General features: G+C 44.6%; 1 protein-coding gene across 6 annotated transcripts in view; it reads right to left on the bottom strand.

Moving 5' to 3' along the window:
• CCDC93 (coiled-coil domain containing 93) overlaps positions 1 to 16,781 on the bottom strand; it is a 93,577-nt gene that overhangs the window by 22,022 nt on the left and 54,774 nt on the right. For all 6 annotated transcript variants that reach the window (XM_045033688.1, XM_045033689.1, XM_045033690.1 and 3 more), the window contains 5 exons: positions 13,297 to 13,413; positions 7,333 to 7,395; positions 3,755 to 3,828; positions 1,966 to 2,047; positions 1,439 to 1,510 (listed from right to left, as the gene is read on the bottom strand). In XM_045033688.1, the coding sequence (XP_044889623.1) occupies positions 1,439 to 1,510; positions 1,966 to 2,047; positions 3,755 to 3,828; positions 7,333 to 7,395; positions 13,297 to 13,413 (408 nt within the window). The remainder of the gene's footprint in view (positions 1 to 1,438; positions 1,511 to 1,965; positions 2,048 to 3,754; positions 3,829 to 7,332; positions 7,396 to 13,296; positions 13,414 to 16,781) is intronic.

The raw sequence follows: 16,781 nt of genomic DNA, 5'->3' as shown, positions 1-16,781 counted from the left end.
GCTCATGGACCATGTCTACGGGCCCCAGATTTTAAATTGTTCTTACATGTGTGTCACAACAAACAAACTGCAACTGTCTTTGAATGTAATAATCCCTCCAACAAGATGTGATTGCTAAGAAGAGAAATATGATCTTGAAAGTCTGATTTATGCAAACTCAGTGGCTGAGCTGACGATTTGAGCCTCAAAGTTTTAGAAAAACCAGAGAGGCTGGCTGTGTGATGAAGGTTCCAGAACACTGCTGCACTGCACGGCCAGATTCTGCTACTCTCCCGTGCCAGTCCCATCCTGCCAGCGTGGAGACACCTCCAAGACACAAATCCTGCACAGCCAGGAGCACGGTCCCTGAGCTAGGGTACCTGGACTGGTGCTGGGTGGCTTGAACCAGCCTCTTCCCCTCCTTGAGCTTTGAGCTGCCTGAACTGGATCTAAAGGGAGAGGGTGCAGTCAATGGGCTCTGAGAGAACCAGCTCCTGTGTCTTGCATCGTAAGCACTTGGGGCCTCAGGGGAAGAGCCTAGAATGAAGTGTGACAAGGAAAAACAAAACCAGTAATCCCTAGTCTTACTTGGTGAGAGACACAAACTTTTTTTCTGGCCTGTGTTTTCACTTAAAAAAAAAATTATTTTTTAAGTTTATTTATTTTTCTTTATTTTTGAGAGAGACTGAGAGCGAGCAGGGGAGGGGCAGAGAGAGAGGAAGACAGAATCCCAAGCAGGCTCCACGCTGACAACGCAGAGCCCGATGTGGGGCTCGGACTCACAAACTGTGAGATCTTGACCTGAGCCAACATTAAGAGTCAGACGCTTAACCAACTGAGCCACCCAGTTGCCCCTAACTTAACTTTCAGCGGAAATTCCCACTGGCTCCCCAGAAGAGCAAGTCCTGTGTCCTGAGAGCCAGCCACATCCAAACAAACATCACAGAATCCAGAATTAAAACGTCAACTGCGGAAACATCAATGAGTTTCAAGAAGAGCAAGTCCTGTGTCCTGAGAGCCAGCTGGTGACATCCAGCAATGCTCCAGTCATGCTGGAGCTCTAACACTACGCCTCGTTCCTTGCTTACTGCTGCCTTTTAGGGGCAGGGCATGTCCCCAGGCAGCAGCGGAGGATGAAGTGAGTAAATTGGTACAAAATTTAGAGAACAGGTTGCTCTTTGAAGAAGGTTCCTGGAAACACCCCTTCCCTAAGTGGAGGGGGAGGCCAGACCAGAGGGTAAATGAGAGGGATGGAAATCTAAGGAGAGGGATGGAAATCTAAGAAAATTCTGTGATGAAAACAGTGGAGAAGCATGTGTTCAGAGGACCAGGTTGAGGGAAACTGGTCAGTCCTTTTTAGCATCAGACTTTTTGCCCGTCAGTCCTCCAGAAATCCTCCCGCTGATAAGTCACAACAGCACCTAACAGTCTTGAGGACTCCCTCCGAGCCTGTATTTACCTTTTCATCTCCAGCTGGCACTCTCTCGGCTTTCAGGTTTTCGATTTCCTGCTGCAGCCGTGTCATCTCCTCCTTTAAAGGCGATGTGAACATTTACAAAATGCAGACAAGCTGGCGAATGGACTTGTGCCCGCACCGCCCCTCTAGTGACCACCAGGAGGGAGGGCTTATCACAGGACCCCCAGACATCCCAGGTTTACAGGACAGGCCCGGGTTCACGTGATGTTATTCTTTCACACTTTATAAGACTTCTAAATATACATATAAATTAGAACACAGTGTTTGTTAGGCTGTGCTCTCAGTTTGGGGGTTTGACACACACCGTGACCGATGTGACTCACTTCCAGTCTCCTCAGGGTGGCGGGTACCCACCATAGGGCCCCGTTCCTCTTACACAACTGACACAGAACTGCTCCATGAATCTACGTTTTCGACTGCACTGGAGTCGGGTGCCACAACAGCACAAGGGGTGGTGACATTTCACAAGAGCCCTGGTTCAAGATCTGCTCACATCAAGCAACACTTACTCGACAATGTGCTTTAAACTCCTGTTCCTGACTTTTCAGGTTTTCATTCATGGCTACAAGTGCTCTCAGGTTCTGCAGCATGCTGAAGAGAAAAGACCAAACAATGACATATGGAAAGCTGTTATGATTTTATGAATCACACCTAAAACCAAGTCCCCAGCTAAAGAGAAACTCCCTTTTAAATTTCCTCTGTCTCTCTCCAGAATGTCTAATGGGTTCTCCACAAATGATAATGACTCCCATTTAACTGACATTATCATTCATTTATATACTCAAGTCCATCAGGCCACATCCAAACAAACATCACAGAATCCAGAATTAAAATGTCAACTGCAGAAACATCAATGAGTTTCAAGAATACTGCATCTACTTGTACCAACTACTCAACAGTATTCAGAGCATAGACGGCATCACACAGTTTTTAATTTCCACGAAAAGGAGACAAATTACTTACGGTCATTAGAAGAATTAATTTGAAAATGAAAATGTCAAGTATCTGACAATACTTTGCTCCATATCATGAAAGAAGCGTTGCTAATTATAAAGCCAAGTAATCTGTGCCTTCTTTGCTAAAAATGTCCTTCAAATCTGGGACTGCTCAATCTGTGCCTGAAGCTTTTTATGATTTACAGTATCATTCAGGGAGATTTTACCTGGCACCTAAGCACTTTGGTGCCAAAAAAAATCAAATGTCAGTGTGTCTTACACTTTATTTAAATTGTTTAAAGACAGGGGCGCCTGGGTGGCGCAGTCGGTTAAGCGTCCGACTTCAGCCAGGTCACGATCTCGCGGTCCATGGGTTCGAGCCCCGCGTCAGGCTCTGGGCTGATGGCTCAGAGCCTGGAGCCTGTTTCCGATTCTGTGTCTCCCTCTCTCTCTGCCCCTCCCCCGTTCATGCTCTGTCTCTCTCTGTCCCCAAAATAAATAAAAAACGTTGAAAAAAAATTAAAAAAAAAATAAATTGTTTAAAGACAATTAAAAAAAAGTAATAAAAATGAAGGAAAAAAACCAGCATCTATTCTTTGATTAAAAAAAAAAAAAAAAAAAAAGACTGCACCTTGAATCCCAAGGATGCAGGGTTGGAATGCTGCCAGTAAAAAACTGGTAACAAGGGTTGACTCCAAGGAGAAGAACTGGGTGGCTGGGGACACGGGTGGGAGGGAGACTTTCACCACATGCCTTTTTGTTCTGTGAATGGATTATTTGGTTTTTAAAACCAGAAAAACAAAGGTGGCGTTTGGTTGGCTCAGTCGGTTGAGCATCCAGCTCTTGATATCAGCTCAGGTCATGATCCCAGGGTCCTGGGATCGAGCCCCAGGTAGGGTTCTGTGCTGAGTGTGAAGCCGGCTTAAGATTCTCTCTCCCCCACCACCGCCCCCCCACCCCCGCCCATCTCTCCCGCTTGCACATGCTCTCTCTCTGAAATAAAAAACTATATGAAAATTAGAAAACCAGAAAAACAAAAAAGCAAAAGCAAAACGAAAAGTGTGCTGCTTCTGCTCCCAACAGGAATTAGGAGAATGAGGTGGCCAACTCAGTGCAGCCCAAGCCTCTCAGCATGTGCCGGAGCGATGGGGAGTCACCACATTCTGGATGGGGCATGTGAACTGAACCGACCCGCATGGGGCCAGACCCTCAGCTCCTCAGTCCTGTGTTCAAACAAAATAAGCCACCAGGCACTGTGGCAGAGTCAGTTTCTTCAAAGGGAACACCAGGGAAAAGGGAAAGTAAACACCAGGCAGAGTCACTTTCTTCAAAGGGAAAGTAAACACACGTGGAAACGTCTTACTTTGGATCAGCTTTCGATTCTATCTTCTCCAGGGCTGCTTGCTCCTTGTCCAGTCTCTCACTGTAGCTCTTCAACTGTGAGATAGAAAAGAGGCGTGGCTGCTAGACACTTGGGGGGACAGGAGAGTGAGCGCGTGCATCCTTCCCCCCCCTCCAGCTCACATCTGTGTCCCACTTCTGACAGCTGGCCAAGCCCAGTGGACCCAGATGTACACCGAGAAAACAGGTGCACAAGAGAAACAGGACGGGGGTGGAGAGGATAACATGGTCAAAACCAGACCCATTGGGACACATTCTGTTGGTGAAGGAAATCTTGGCAATAACTTTAAATCACAGCAGCACACAGATGGAAAGCCAGAGTAAGGCCGACAGCAGGTGCCTTTAGGTAGGTCGGTATGAAGAGGGAAGTAAAATAGGCTATGAGAGACAGACCTGGCTTAAATTCCACAACACCAATGTCATGGCTATCAGCAGGGGTAGGGTTAAATCTATCTTCTTGAGTAATTTCACTTTCTTTTTCTGAGTCAGAGTGAGGATTTAAAAAAAGAAATTTTAAAGAAACTCAGATTTCCATTTATGAGGTCTACACGTATACAATAGAATACAAAGGTGCTAAAAAGAGTAAGAAAAAAGCATCTCTTTTATGACGACCTCTAGCATCTACTGTTAGTTGGAAGAAAATGATGTACAAAACGTTGATTCCCATGTGTTTCCAATGTGTATAAAGGAATGTATATATCGAATGTGTACATGTATAAAAGGATATACGCATGAAGTATTTGTAAAAAGATTCACAAGAAACTGGTGATCCTCTGGAGAGGGTAACTATATGGCTGGGTTACAGTGATAGAACTATTATACTTTTTGAATTTTGAACTGTGTGAATGTGTTACCTACTCAAAAAAACAAGATAAAAAGTTCTAAGGGTACTAGTTGAAAACGGGAGACCAAGCACAAGTTGCAACAAGCCCTTCTTGCCAAAGTCCTAAGAAAAAACAGACGATGATGTTTAAACATGGGAGCAGGTACTGCAGGGACAAGAAGACGGCTGCTGGAAAGGTGGGGCTGAGGAGGCCCGCTGGGCGGGATCAGCAGACACAGGAAGGATGGTCTGCAGGGCTGGCATCGCAGTAGGAGAGCCAGCTGCGCTAAGCAGTGAAGCCTGGCTCCCCTAACGATGAGCTGGAGCTCAAGCCTCAGAGGCAGGCGGGCTCCCAGACTCCGTAATGCCCAGGAGAAAGGTGGAGTGCCCCCCCAAATCACATACCACCGGCTGATCTCACCCAGCAGTAGGACCCACCCTTCTAGAACAATCACGGAAAGCAAAGCAGGCTTCATAAAATGGATACAGAATCCACACAGCCGGTAATAGGAAGTTTCAGAACCAAAGATAAGCATACCACCAAGAATTACCCAACATGCAAGACAGAACCACAGATGAGAAAAATAAAACCGAACAAATCAATTTTGATCTGAAGAAACTGTTTATAGATCAAGAAAAACTTTCGACATGATGGAAGCCCTTAGAGAGGTGGGAGAGAATACTGCACATACTACAAAGAAGAAACCTCACACGTAGGAAATTAAAGCTGCGACTGCTGAAATTAAAACATGGACAGGCCAGAACCCGGCAGCCTGGTGATGCAGGAGCACGTAGACTCCCCACAGGTGTCATGGGCTGTCATCTGTCCTTGACCTTCCCCACCCTCTCTACTTTACTAAATTTACTGGAAAGACAGGTCTCCCCTGGTTTTCAGTGCCACCAGGTTATCCTGGAAGGGCAGGTTTTGCTGAAAAGGTGAGAGGGGTCAGAATGCTCGTTTTGCCCAATCCTTGACTTGAACAGATAAGGAGGCAGAGGCCCAAAGGTGAAGTTCATTGCTTGCTCAGGGGTCTGGTCTTCAGGACTCTGACCAGCCAGGCTTCGTCAGAAGTTGCTGAATGCTAGGTTTTATACGGCTTCCCATTTTCCTAGACGGGACTTAGTTTGACCGCCCCACGAGAGAGCGAGCTCTCAGCAAGGTCTTTGGTGTCCGACAGCCAGCACTGGAATCCTGGCACCCTTGGTGTAGCTGTAAAGTCCCCAGCTGCACGACGGGGATGAAAACAGTGCTGCTAGTGTTGTTACAGACAGTCCACGGACTGATACAGGTGAGGGGTCCAGAGCACAGCCAGCACATCCTGATGGTGGCCGCTATTATTACCTGAGGATAAGAGGTGATCTCCTATCACTGACTTAAATCACTTCTTCTACCTCCCAGCACATGGAGCTCAGCAAATACCTGATTTAGTGTTTAGTACAAAGAAATGCCTTTAGAGCCACTTAGGATTTATACCCTAAGACATACAAGTGTTTTAGGAAATTGATATCAAGATGCTTTGCCTTTAATCTCTCCCAGATGGTTATACAAAAACTGATCCATGACTTGGCAAACTTCATGCCAGAGACTCTGTGGCAGTAACATTTAGACAGCAGCAGGGGCTCTGCCCTAGGAGTCTGCCATCCAGCCCATAGGAAGGTAGTCACAGAGCAGTGTGAAGAAACCGCATCTGTCCAAATGCGACACAGGCTTCTCTGGGAAGCATGACAAAAAACCTCATTCTGCCGCTCTTTTGCCTGCCCTTTTCAAACGTTCTGACAATAACTGAAAAGACTGGCCCAGGTCAGAATTAAAAAGTTTTGTCAGGTTGACAGCAAGGCAGTGAGCTGAGTGCTACATATAGCTATAGAAATAAGAATTTGAAACGGGCACGTTTCGTGTGAAATTACAAAAAAGGGAGAGGGGTACTGCCTTAGTGTCAGAGAGGTTGTTAAGACCAGTCCTGCTTCCATGTGGTTCGGAAAGTACCAGGTGGGGCCCCTGTAGGAGGCCCCTGTAGAGTGTGGCTATCGCTCGAGCACCAAAATCACCATGAGGAGAGCTTTTCCGATCCAGAGGAGGATAGCTCTCTATGGAAACACGAGGGACAGAAATATGTAAACTCCTCTCATGACAGGGCTGGCATCAGAAGCGTTTGTTTTCCTGGCCTGGTCTCCCAGGCCATCACAAGTAGTAGGTGAGCCACACTGTAAACGCCCATGTGAGATGGGCAGACTCCCAACCTGGGGTAGAAAACGCATCATGTGCTTCGAAATATACCCACCGCCCCCCTGCCCCCCAATTCGGCCTGGAAGATAAACAGCAATGCTGAACAACAAATTACAGCCTTCTGTAGTTCTCTCATCTTATGAAAAGAAGCTTTCTCGTTCTTTAGGAATTCAGTACTTTGAAGCTATTCTACAATCTGTGGGCTTGTAGAGGAGCCGGGCCCACTTACTGGGCACGGCCCCCCCAAATTCTACGTGGCCTGTGCCCTGCTGACTGGGCTGGCCTTCCTTGGGAAGCCTTTCCCGATGCTTCACGGCCCGCGACGGTGTGGATAAACTGGCTGCAGGGGTCATACTGTGAGCTGGTCCCATGTCCCCAGACGGGACGGCCCTGAGCCATGAGAAGTGGACAGTGATGCCTCCCCACAGACTGATGATACAGGCATTCCATTAGGGGTGCAGGCCAAAAACGGCTCTGCAGATCTACTCACCTCTGTCAGAGTTTTCTTGGTTTCATCATATCTGGCTTGTAGGCTGGTGTGACTTGCCTGCAGCTATAAAACAAAGAGGAGATACCTGATCTCATTCGATCCTTACAGCAGCACAGCTATGGGCGGATCCCCGTCTCACACACGGGAAAATGGAAACTCAGAAGACACTTAAACCGAGCGAATGTGGGAATTTTAGAACGGCTGTCAACAAGTGAAGAAAAAAATTCATATAATTAGCAGCAACTACACGTCAGGTGATACGCTAGATATTCTGCGTAAGTTCTATCATTGAATCCTTAAATTCAACGGAAGAAGACATTATTCTTACTTTATTTTTTTTTTTTCAACGTTTTATTTTTTTATTTTTGGGACAGAGAGAGAGAGAGCATGAACGGGGGAGGGGCAGAGAGAGAGGGAGACACAGAATCGGAAACAGGCTCCAGGCTCTGAGCCATCAGCCCAGAGCCTGACACGGGGCTCGAACTCACGGACCGCGAGATCGTGACCTGGCTGAAGTCGGACGCTCAACCGACTGCGCCACCCAGGCGCCCCTCTTACTTTATTTTTTTAATGTTTACTTATTTATTTTGAGAGGGCAGAGAGAGAGACACAGGCAGATGGAGAGAGAGGGAAAGACGGAGAGAGAATCCCAAGCAAGCTCTGTGCTGTCAGTGCAGAGCCTGGCAAGGGGCTTGATCTAAGGAACTGTGAAATAACGACCCGAGCCTAAATCAAGAGTTGGAGGCTTAACCAACAGAGCCACCCAGGCGCTCTGACATTATTCTTATTTTACAGATGAGGAAATAAAGGCTCAGAGGGGTTAAGTTACTTGATGGCAAGTTTCACAGCTATTAACTGATAAAGCCAGGATTCAAATTCAGGTCTGATGTTTCTGTTTGTCTACACTCAGTTCGGTTAACCAACCAGCATGCCCATTCACAGAATACAAACTGCATTTCAGCACTCAGGATTCTAGCACAGACTATGACAGGCCGGCAAACAATCTCAGATAGAAGAAAGAATTCAGACCTTCCAACGCTAAGAGAAAGAAAATGAATTACCTTTACTGTTCAAAGTTACATAATTGTAAACGTACATCTGCAAAATGTCATGTCGCTTTTCCTTACTAAAAGGTATATCCTTGTGCTGTCTGTGAACTTTCAGAAATCTGAAAACGTTCACCGAAACCCCAGAGCGTTTGTACATTTCCACTCTGAAAAGGGGAAGTGGCAGAAAATGATATCGGGCTCTTTGGCTGTTACCTGAGTACATATTAACAATGAGAAATTTTATTCTGAGTCTCAATGACTGCTTCAAAATAACGTGCCCCGTCCTTGAACCTGTAAGCAACCTATTAACTGTTATGTTGCCTTCATGACTCCTAAATCACACTTCTAGTCTCCATGACTGATGGATGGTTACACTTCCATGAGGCCTATCAAGAAGCCAACTCAAGCAGAGAGCAAAAGTGATAAAGGAGGGAAGCAGGTGGGCTTTGGCTTCTCCCTTTTCAAAGGAGCCATCTGTGCAATGAGAACTTCCATTGGCCTGGTTGTATAACTGGTAGAGAAGAGTATTTCTGGAGAAAGTTTTTCTCTTGAAACACTAGTGGTTGAACTCTTGAAGCTCTTTTGTAGCTCCAGGAAGGGCTCCTGGCATTTCCCACCTGCCTCACCCACCTTGCTGCCCACCTCTCAACCATGTGCCTGACCAGCTGCCATTTGACATTTACCTCATGCTCCGCTCACATGAGGTGTGTGGGAGGAGATGATGAACATGGAACAGTCCCTGCACTCAAGGAGCTGGACCAGGAAACTGGGGATTAGAGTATGAGAATAGCTGGGGCAGGGCCAGACCTGGGGGAGGCCCAAGGAAAGAGCCTGGCTCACGGGGAGTCTAAGGAAGGCATCACAACAAAGACTCAAGCAGGCTGGGTCTTGGCAGAGATGTAGCTTTCTAATTAGAGAAGACTCATCTCTCCTCTTTAACTGATTTCATAAGAGGTCTTTTCATCTGCTCATCTGACCATCTTTTCTCAAACAGGATGTCCCAGTAGCTTAGCTGAGCTCTTCATCTTACTGGAATCCTTCATGATTCTCCTACCCCTATTTTCTTCTTCATCATTAAACCCTAGACTCACCTCTAAATTCAGCAGCTGGCTACCACTCCATTTCTGGGTTCCTCTTTCCTTCCTCAGTCTCAGGTTTCTTCTCAGTTACGTACTAGCTGCGTCCCAGCTCTATGCCTCTGCAGCGCACTCCCTTGTACCCAGAGAGGCTCTTTATTCCTTCTCTTGCTTTTGCCCCTCCTCCCATTGGTCTATTGGGCTAGAACCCTCCCCAGGGTTATCATCAAGGCCACGAGAGTATATCCGGGTTGCCTTCCACCTGCATGACCTTGGATGAGGAGTTCTTGGATTTAAGGAGTTTGGATTCTCTCATATACTACTGGTGGAAATATAAACTGGCAAAATAACTGGTGAATAATTTGATGGCTTCTAGCAAAATAAAAAGTGCATATATTTTTTGACCCAGCAATTCTACTTCCTAAAATCTATCTTACAGGAATACTTACATATTTGCACAAAGATGGCTGTACAAAGAGATACATAAATTTGCAGTGGAGAGGGGGAACCTGAAACAATCTACATACCCATGAATGGGGGCAGGTACAATAAGTTATATTACACATGCGCTACGTCACACTATGCAGTCAATTAGAAAGAATGAGGTATATTTATATAGTCAAAGTTTTGGTTTCACCATTAGAAAGATGTGTGATCACAGGCCGAACTACCTCACTTCTCTGTGTTTGTTTCCTTATTTGTAAAATGAGGAAAATAATAGTACCCCTTCCACAAGGATGTTGTGTGAGAAGAATGAATGAGTTTGAGAAGCACTTTGTAAGTATTCAGTAAAAAAGTCCTTATTAGCCATTATCACTACTGACGGAGAGACATCTGTCTTAGAATAAGTGAAAAATGAACTGAATATTGTAGTCAGACAACCCGTTCTCCCCAGGTAAATGGGCATATACAAGTGTTTGCAAAGTCTCAAAAACAGTGGCCTTTTCAAAGAGTAGAGGGGACTGTCATATTTTGGGGGAGGGCGGACCTTCATTTCATGATATAGTTCCATACTATTTGGTTTATTTACAGTGAGCTTGTACTATACCTGTAATTTTTAAAAGTGGTTAAAGCTATTAAAAACGGATAGGGACAAAAAATGTGTATAGCAGACCTTCACACACAGGCATGTGGAGTATATGGTCTCTCATTATGACTCGCTGTTCAGTGCTCACCAAGAAGTGAGTGAAGGCCGGGTGAGGTGGCCAGGGAGGCAGTCCAGGAGGGTGACAGAGGAAGGAGCTGGGGCTGCCGCTCCAGAGACCTGGATTCTCACACAAGAGGCTTGCTGCCGACGCTGTGACTTCTGGTGGACAGAATCAGAGACTACTAGGAGGTGAAGGAACTCTGCAGACCAGCAAGTCCAGAGGTGGACAACTTTTTGCAGAAGGGCAAATTTAGATAGAGCAACCTTTTGTCAAAGAGCAAAGTCAAATTTAAACTTTGGCAACAATGTTTGTTTGTTTGTTTATTTGTTATTTATTTATTTTGATAGGATGTTCCAAATTAAAATGGGTGTAGCAAATTATCTAGAAATGAAACAGGCATATTATTATAGCTCAAAACATTTTGAGAAAAAATGTTTATGAAAGTGTTGATGTTGGTTTTCAATCTTTACATTCATTTCTATACTTATCTGAGAAGCTTTCTAATCTTTTATTCCTTATGCCTGCATAAGGCTTTGGTTCATATAAGTGCATTCCTGTTTATATTTTCATTTCATCCTTGGAACTCTCTCCCTTTTTATCATCTGAGACCCCTAACTCATACGTGATAAGTGACCTTGGCAAATATTTCCCTCCATCATTTTCCTTGTCCAGCTGACTAGCTACGTGGCTAGGGACTACTGTACGTGCTGGTCATCATTAAGAGCACTACTTGCAGTAATAATTATCGCTGTCCTTTACAGAGCCTGCCACATACGGGCAGTGTGCCTGAAAAATAACAGGTGCATGGTACCCATAGGTTCTGGACCAGCTGCAAAACAGACCCGAGTCAGCGAGGACTGCCCCTTCAGCTGAGTATGCTCCGGGACTGCCACTGCAATGACACTTAGCACCCCTTCTCCCCAAGTTTAGGTGGGAGAGAAAAAGCAAACATTCATGCTGAGATACTCTGACTCATGGGGTCTGCGGTATCTTCAAAACGATCTCCCTCTTGAGGGTAAAGACATTATGATAAAGAAGCATCATCCCTAATTCAGGCTTATCTTGATTCTGTGATGAGTTCTTTTTGAACCGATCACTTTCAGGTTCTTATCATAATGGCAAGGGTCAGGAGTAGAGAGGATACTCTCTGAGCGATGAGTTAAAATGTCTAAATAATAAAACAGAAATCAAATCACAATCTTTGTATCCTTGTTTGCTTATTATCCAAGGCATTTTGGCAAAACCAACCTACTGTTTGTTCAGCTATGGTAGAACAAATTCTAACAGAACAAATTCAAACAAAAAATGATCGAGCAAGCCCATTTGATGTATTAATATCTTTTGAATACGTGAGACTTCAAAGGATAAAAAATGTACAAGTTCAAAATGCCAAATGGCACCCATTTTTGGAAATCAATTGTTACAGGAACTACTGGTGAACGGTTCTTTACAAAGCTGTATTCATTCCCATAATCTTCTGCTACATGTGCTTTTCTAATTAATTAAAGCGTACTGCCAATGCAACTGAAGCATGTAACAACTTTTTATCCTCTATTGATTGTTCCTGAGTCAAACTCTACTTTCTAGAATGAATATGTGAAGGTCTTTCCAAAATAGTCCCATCCATCACGAAGTATACAGAATAATATGTCCTAAAGCTCCCTTGAAAATAAACTTGTTTCCTCCATTTCCCCTACCTCATCAAAGCCATCAACAGCTCATGCCTGGACTACTGGATCAGCAACCTAACAGTCAGTCCAATGAACTCATGCTCCCACAACAAATAGAATGGTCTCTGAAACATGCAAAGCTGATAATGCCACTCCCTTCCTTAAACCTTTCAATGGCTTCCACTCACCTTATCATGCCCTGGGAAGTCCTGTCTGATCAGCTTCTGCTAAGACTCTCCAGCCACAAAACAGAAACTGGCCAGGACCCTTCCTCTTCCAGGTCCTAGCTCATGTTGTTCCATGATTTCCCAGCCAAGCCCCCACCTACTTCCCATGCAGCCTTCCAGCCCAGCAAACACCTATTCATCTTTTCAGTAGGGGTCCTCTGTGACTGAGGCCAGGTCAAATCTCCCTATCTTATCACTCTAGAAGTCTCCTTCAAGCACTTATCACAGCTGTAATTAAATGGTGTTGTATGTGTGATGTATTTGTTTAGAATATGTTCCCTCATTGCTATCTTAAGATCCTTAAAAGCAGGGATAACTTGTTCTTCATTTATCCCCACGGCCTAGCAGAGTAGTGCTCAGTTAACATTTGTGAGCCAATAAATGCTCTTCTTGTCATGTGACCTTCTTCTAGAACAGACGTTGGCAAACTTTTCAGTTCGGGTCAGAGGATAAATATTTTAAGCTTTATGAACCACATCTGGAAAAGGCCAGAAAGTAAACTATCTTGGGCTTTCTGGGACACGTGATCTCTGCAGCAACTACTCAGTTCTGCCCCTGGAGCTTGAAAGTGGGCACAGAAAGTAGGTAAACAAATAGATGTGCATGTATTCCAATAAAACCTGACTTACAAACACAGGTGGCAGCTGAACTGGCCTAAGGGCTGTAGTAGGCTAATTCCTACTCTAGAACTTCTATTCTAACATGAAGATCTTCACTCCCTCCCCGGTTTCTCCCTTCTTGAAGAATAGCTTCATTTTACTTGAATGTAATTATAAAAAAAAAAAGCCACCAACCTCTTCCAGATGTTTGGTCTTCTGCAGAATCTGCTTGTTCAAGGAAATGACTTTCCGACGATGTAGCTGGGAGGTTCCTAATTTTTCTGGACTTTCTTCTGCTGACAACTCAGACTGCTGTGGGAAACACAGAGGGCAAGCCCAAAGGATTTAGTTAGCCCATCTCAGTTTATGTGAGACGGATCCATCCCTGCTCACCCTGGGAAGAGCACTATAAGCAGCCTGTCAAAACCAAGCCAGGGCAGCCATGGGGTCCCAGGCAAAACCCCGGTCCAGAGAAGACTCTGACACAATGATCAGGTTCCTCACCAACAGAGTCTGCATTCCTGGCAGAGGAGCAGCATGTGCAGAAGCACAGGAATACATAACTGTGGTTATGTTGGTATCATGTAGGTCATATAGGCAACAGGGCACCATCAAAAGGTTTTAAATAGAGGAATAACACAGTCATATCAATATCTTCATGAGACTACAATGGAGTTATCAAGAATGGCAAACTGATTCACTTTCACTGAAGTATTATAAGTATATGGTCAAAAAGTTTAACTGTTTGCAAGTATTTATAATGAAAAGCCACAGCCTATCAACTTATTTCTCTCCATCCTATGGATCCACTCCCTTTCTATTCTTTTGGTGTTCACAGAGAATAAATTTGAAAGGGATGAAAGTTGGTGAGGGGCCAGCAGGAGATTCCTAAAATTGTATGTGAGGAGGGAAGGGAGAAAAAGGTTGTGTAGGAAGTAGAGACCTGTCAGGACTTGAAATGGGTAAGGGAGAGATTTCTGGGTGAATGCAGCAATGGCACTGAGAAACCACACAGAGGAGGAGGCAGCTGGGTAGAGACACTGAATACAACCAGCAGCCTTACCCTAGTGAGAAGCCTTAGGACAAACAAATTAAAAGGTTGATCCTGTTGCAACAGGAGTCCTTCCCATACTTCGTAGATAATCATAAAAAGCTTAGATAAGCTTTATTAAACAAATGCCCATTTCAACCACATTTCCTTCTTTACTGGAAGTATCCCAGTTCCAAACTAAGCAGTGACTTTAAGCCCAAGTGCAACGCAACTACTTGGGTATTTGATTTTCTCTGCATGTTTTCACAGTGATCATAAGCTTGAAAGTCTGGAAGATTTGCCCACAGGGAAAAGAGATGGGGAAGTGAGGAGGAGGAGAAATTGGACGGAACAGTCACCATTTATTTTGGTTAAGGACTTCCCTGAATAATTCAGCAGCACTACTAACAGATGATGAGTTTTTGCCGCTTAACGGTTCCGGAGGTGGGGAACAACCAGCAGGATATGGCTGCGTAAAACAGTAAGGAATATCCATCACTTTCCATCTCGTGGGCTGGTGGGCCATAAAAGAAATAGAAAAACTAAGCACTCAGTAATGCAACATATCTAGCCTTGAAACCAGGGATTTTAAAAAAATGTCAACTAACATACTCTAGCTTATCTGGATCTCTGGGAATTAGAGTTAACTTTAAAATAAAAAAAAATTTTTTTTATTTACTTTTGAGAGAGAGAAAGAAAGAGAGTGGGGGAGGGGCAGAGAGAGAGGGAGACACAGAATCTGAAGCAGGCTCCACACTCTGGGCTGTTAGCACAGAGCCCGATGTGGGGCTCGAACCCATGGACCACAAGAGCATGACCTGGGCCAAACTTGGAGGCTTAAGGATGCTTAAACCACCCAGGCGCCCCTAGAGTTAACTTTTGCAAATACAACTAATTTGGTCACATCAAGAGATTCGCAACCTATAGTCTAGAGACAGGGAACTGTTTCTGAAAATTATCTGAGTATTAAAAATGGGGGAGGAGGAAGGACGACTCCCTCTCAATTTTTAAATCATTTGTCAGAAACGGATTTATTATCTCCTCTACACTGATGAACAATGTTATTTATTTGCCCACTTTTGTTTGCTATATATATTTAATAGCTTTTTTTTTTTCATAGTTAATTTTCAGATTTGGGTTTTACCATCCAACTTAGATTCCTTGACACTGATTTCCAGCATGTCTCTGGCATATCCTGAGAGCTTTTAACTCTACTAGTAGAATTACATAAGCCTTCTAGCTAATAATTTATTGACATTTGAAATAGAATGGATTCCCTGCTCCCTGGAACTACCCCACAGGTATGTCCCCATGTTTGATATCAGGATTATCTGGAGTATCCTGACCTCCTCCAGTGGCCTATGCAGGCAGGCTCCAGGGGATCAGTGTCTCACTTATCCCTCAGACTTCTTCCGGTCTGCGGGGGCGAGCACATACTCATTCAGGGCTGTTCTGTACCTTGGCATGGCTTGGATGGTGTTTCCAACTTTTAGCAAGTTTTCCTGCTGATGAACTGCTTTTATGGCTAAGGTCCTAAGGTAAAGAAAAGTGTATCTCCAACCTGGCTTCTTTACCCTCTTACCCGTGTACCTCCTACCCGTGTACCTGCATACATACAGCTTTGTTTTAAAATCAAGACCTTTGACTTCACTTCAGAGAAGGCTTCTTGCAGGAAAATCAGTGGCTACCTCGATATCTGGAAAGATATCTAGGCTGGTTTATTATTTCTTTCTCTAGTTTACAATCTTTCTACCTAGATTTATTTTACTATTTTATTTCATTTGAGGGGGGGGGCAGAGGGAGGGGGGAAGGGGAGAGGGAGAGGGGGAAGGAGAGAGAGAGAGAGGGAGAGAGGGAGAGAAGGGGGGGAGAGAGGGAGAGGGAGAGGGAGAGGGAGAGAGAGAGGGAGAGGGAGAGAGAGAGGGAGAGGGAGAGAGAGAGGGAGAGGGAGAGAGAGAGGGAGAGGGAGAGGGAGAGGGAGAGGGAGAGGGAGAGAGAGAGAGAGAGAGAGAGAGAGAGAGAGAGAGAGAATCTTAAGTAGGCTCCATGCTCAGCATAGCTTGACCCCACGACCCTGGGATCATGACCTGAGCTGAAATCAAGAGTTGCACACTCAACTGACTGAGCCACCCAAGTGCCCCTTTCTATCTAGATTTAAATTTTTAGCCACATGGTCTGACTCTCCCAGGGGTCTTCAAGGTCAATGTCTTTTTCACAATAATACTAAAATGTCATCTTGTTCATTCTCATTCTCATGATTATACTGTGAAGTTTCTCAGATGTTACATGCCATGTAGTACCATTGCTTTGATGTTAATATGTAATGCATTTATTACTATTATTTGTAAATGCATTAATATGTGAGCTATTGAGACCTCAGTAGTTTTTAAGAGTTCTTAAAGGGTCCTGAAACTGAAAATTTTGAGAACCACTACTTTAATCTAAGGGGTCTGGCCCACTTGGGAATCCTGTATTGGTCCCAATCACTGATTGGGGCCACCTTATTAGCAATGAGCTCCAATCAGTGGAGTGGGCCCACCTATAACTTATATAACCTAGAGAGAGGAAAGTTCCTTCTGATTCCACTAGGTGCAGCCCCTTAAATTTGAATCTTCAAAGCATTAATGTACATTAATATCAGGATACTATA

This window comes from Felis catus, chromosome C1 (genome assembly GCF_018350175.1).
Source record: "Felis catus isolate Fca126 chromosome C1, F.catus_Fca126_mat1.0, whole genome shotgun sequence".
In the NCBI taxonomy this organism is placed as follows: domain Eukaryota; kingdom Metazoa; phylum Chordata; class Mammalia; order Carnivora; family Felidae; genus Felis; species Felis catus.
The sequence above is the reverse complement of the archived record's forward strand: the minus strand, read 5'-3'. Positions and strand labels throughout refer to the sequence as shown.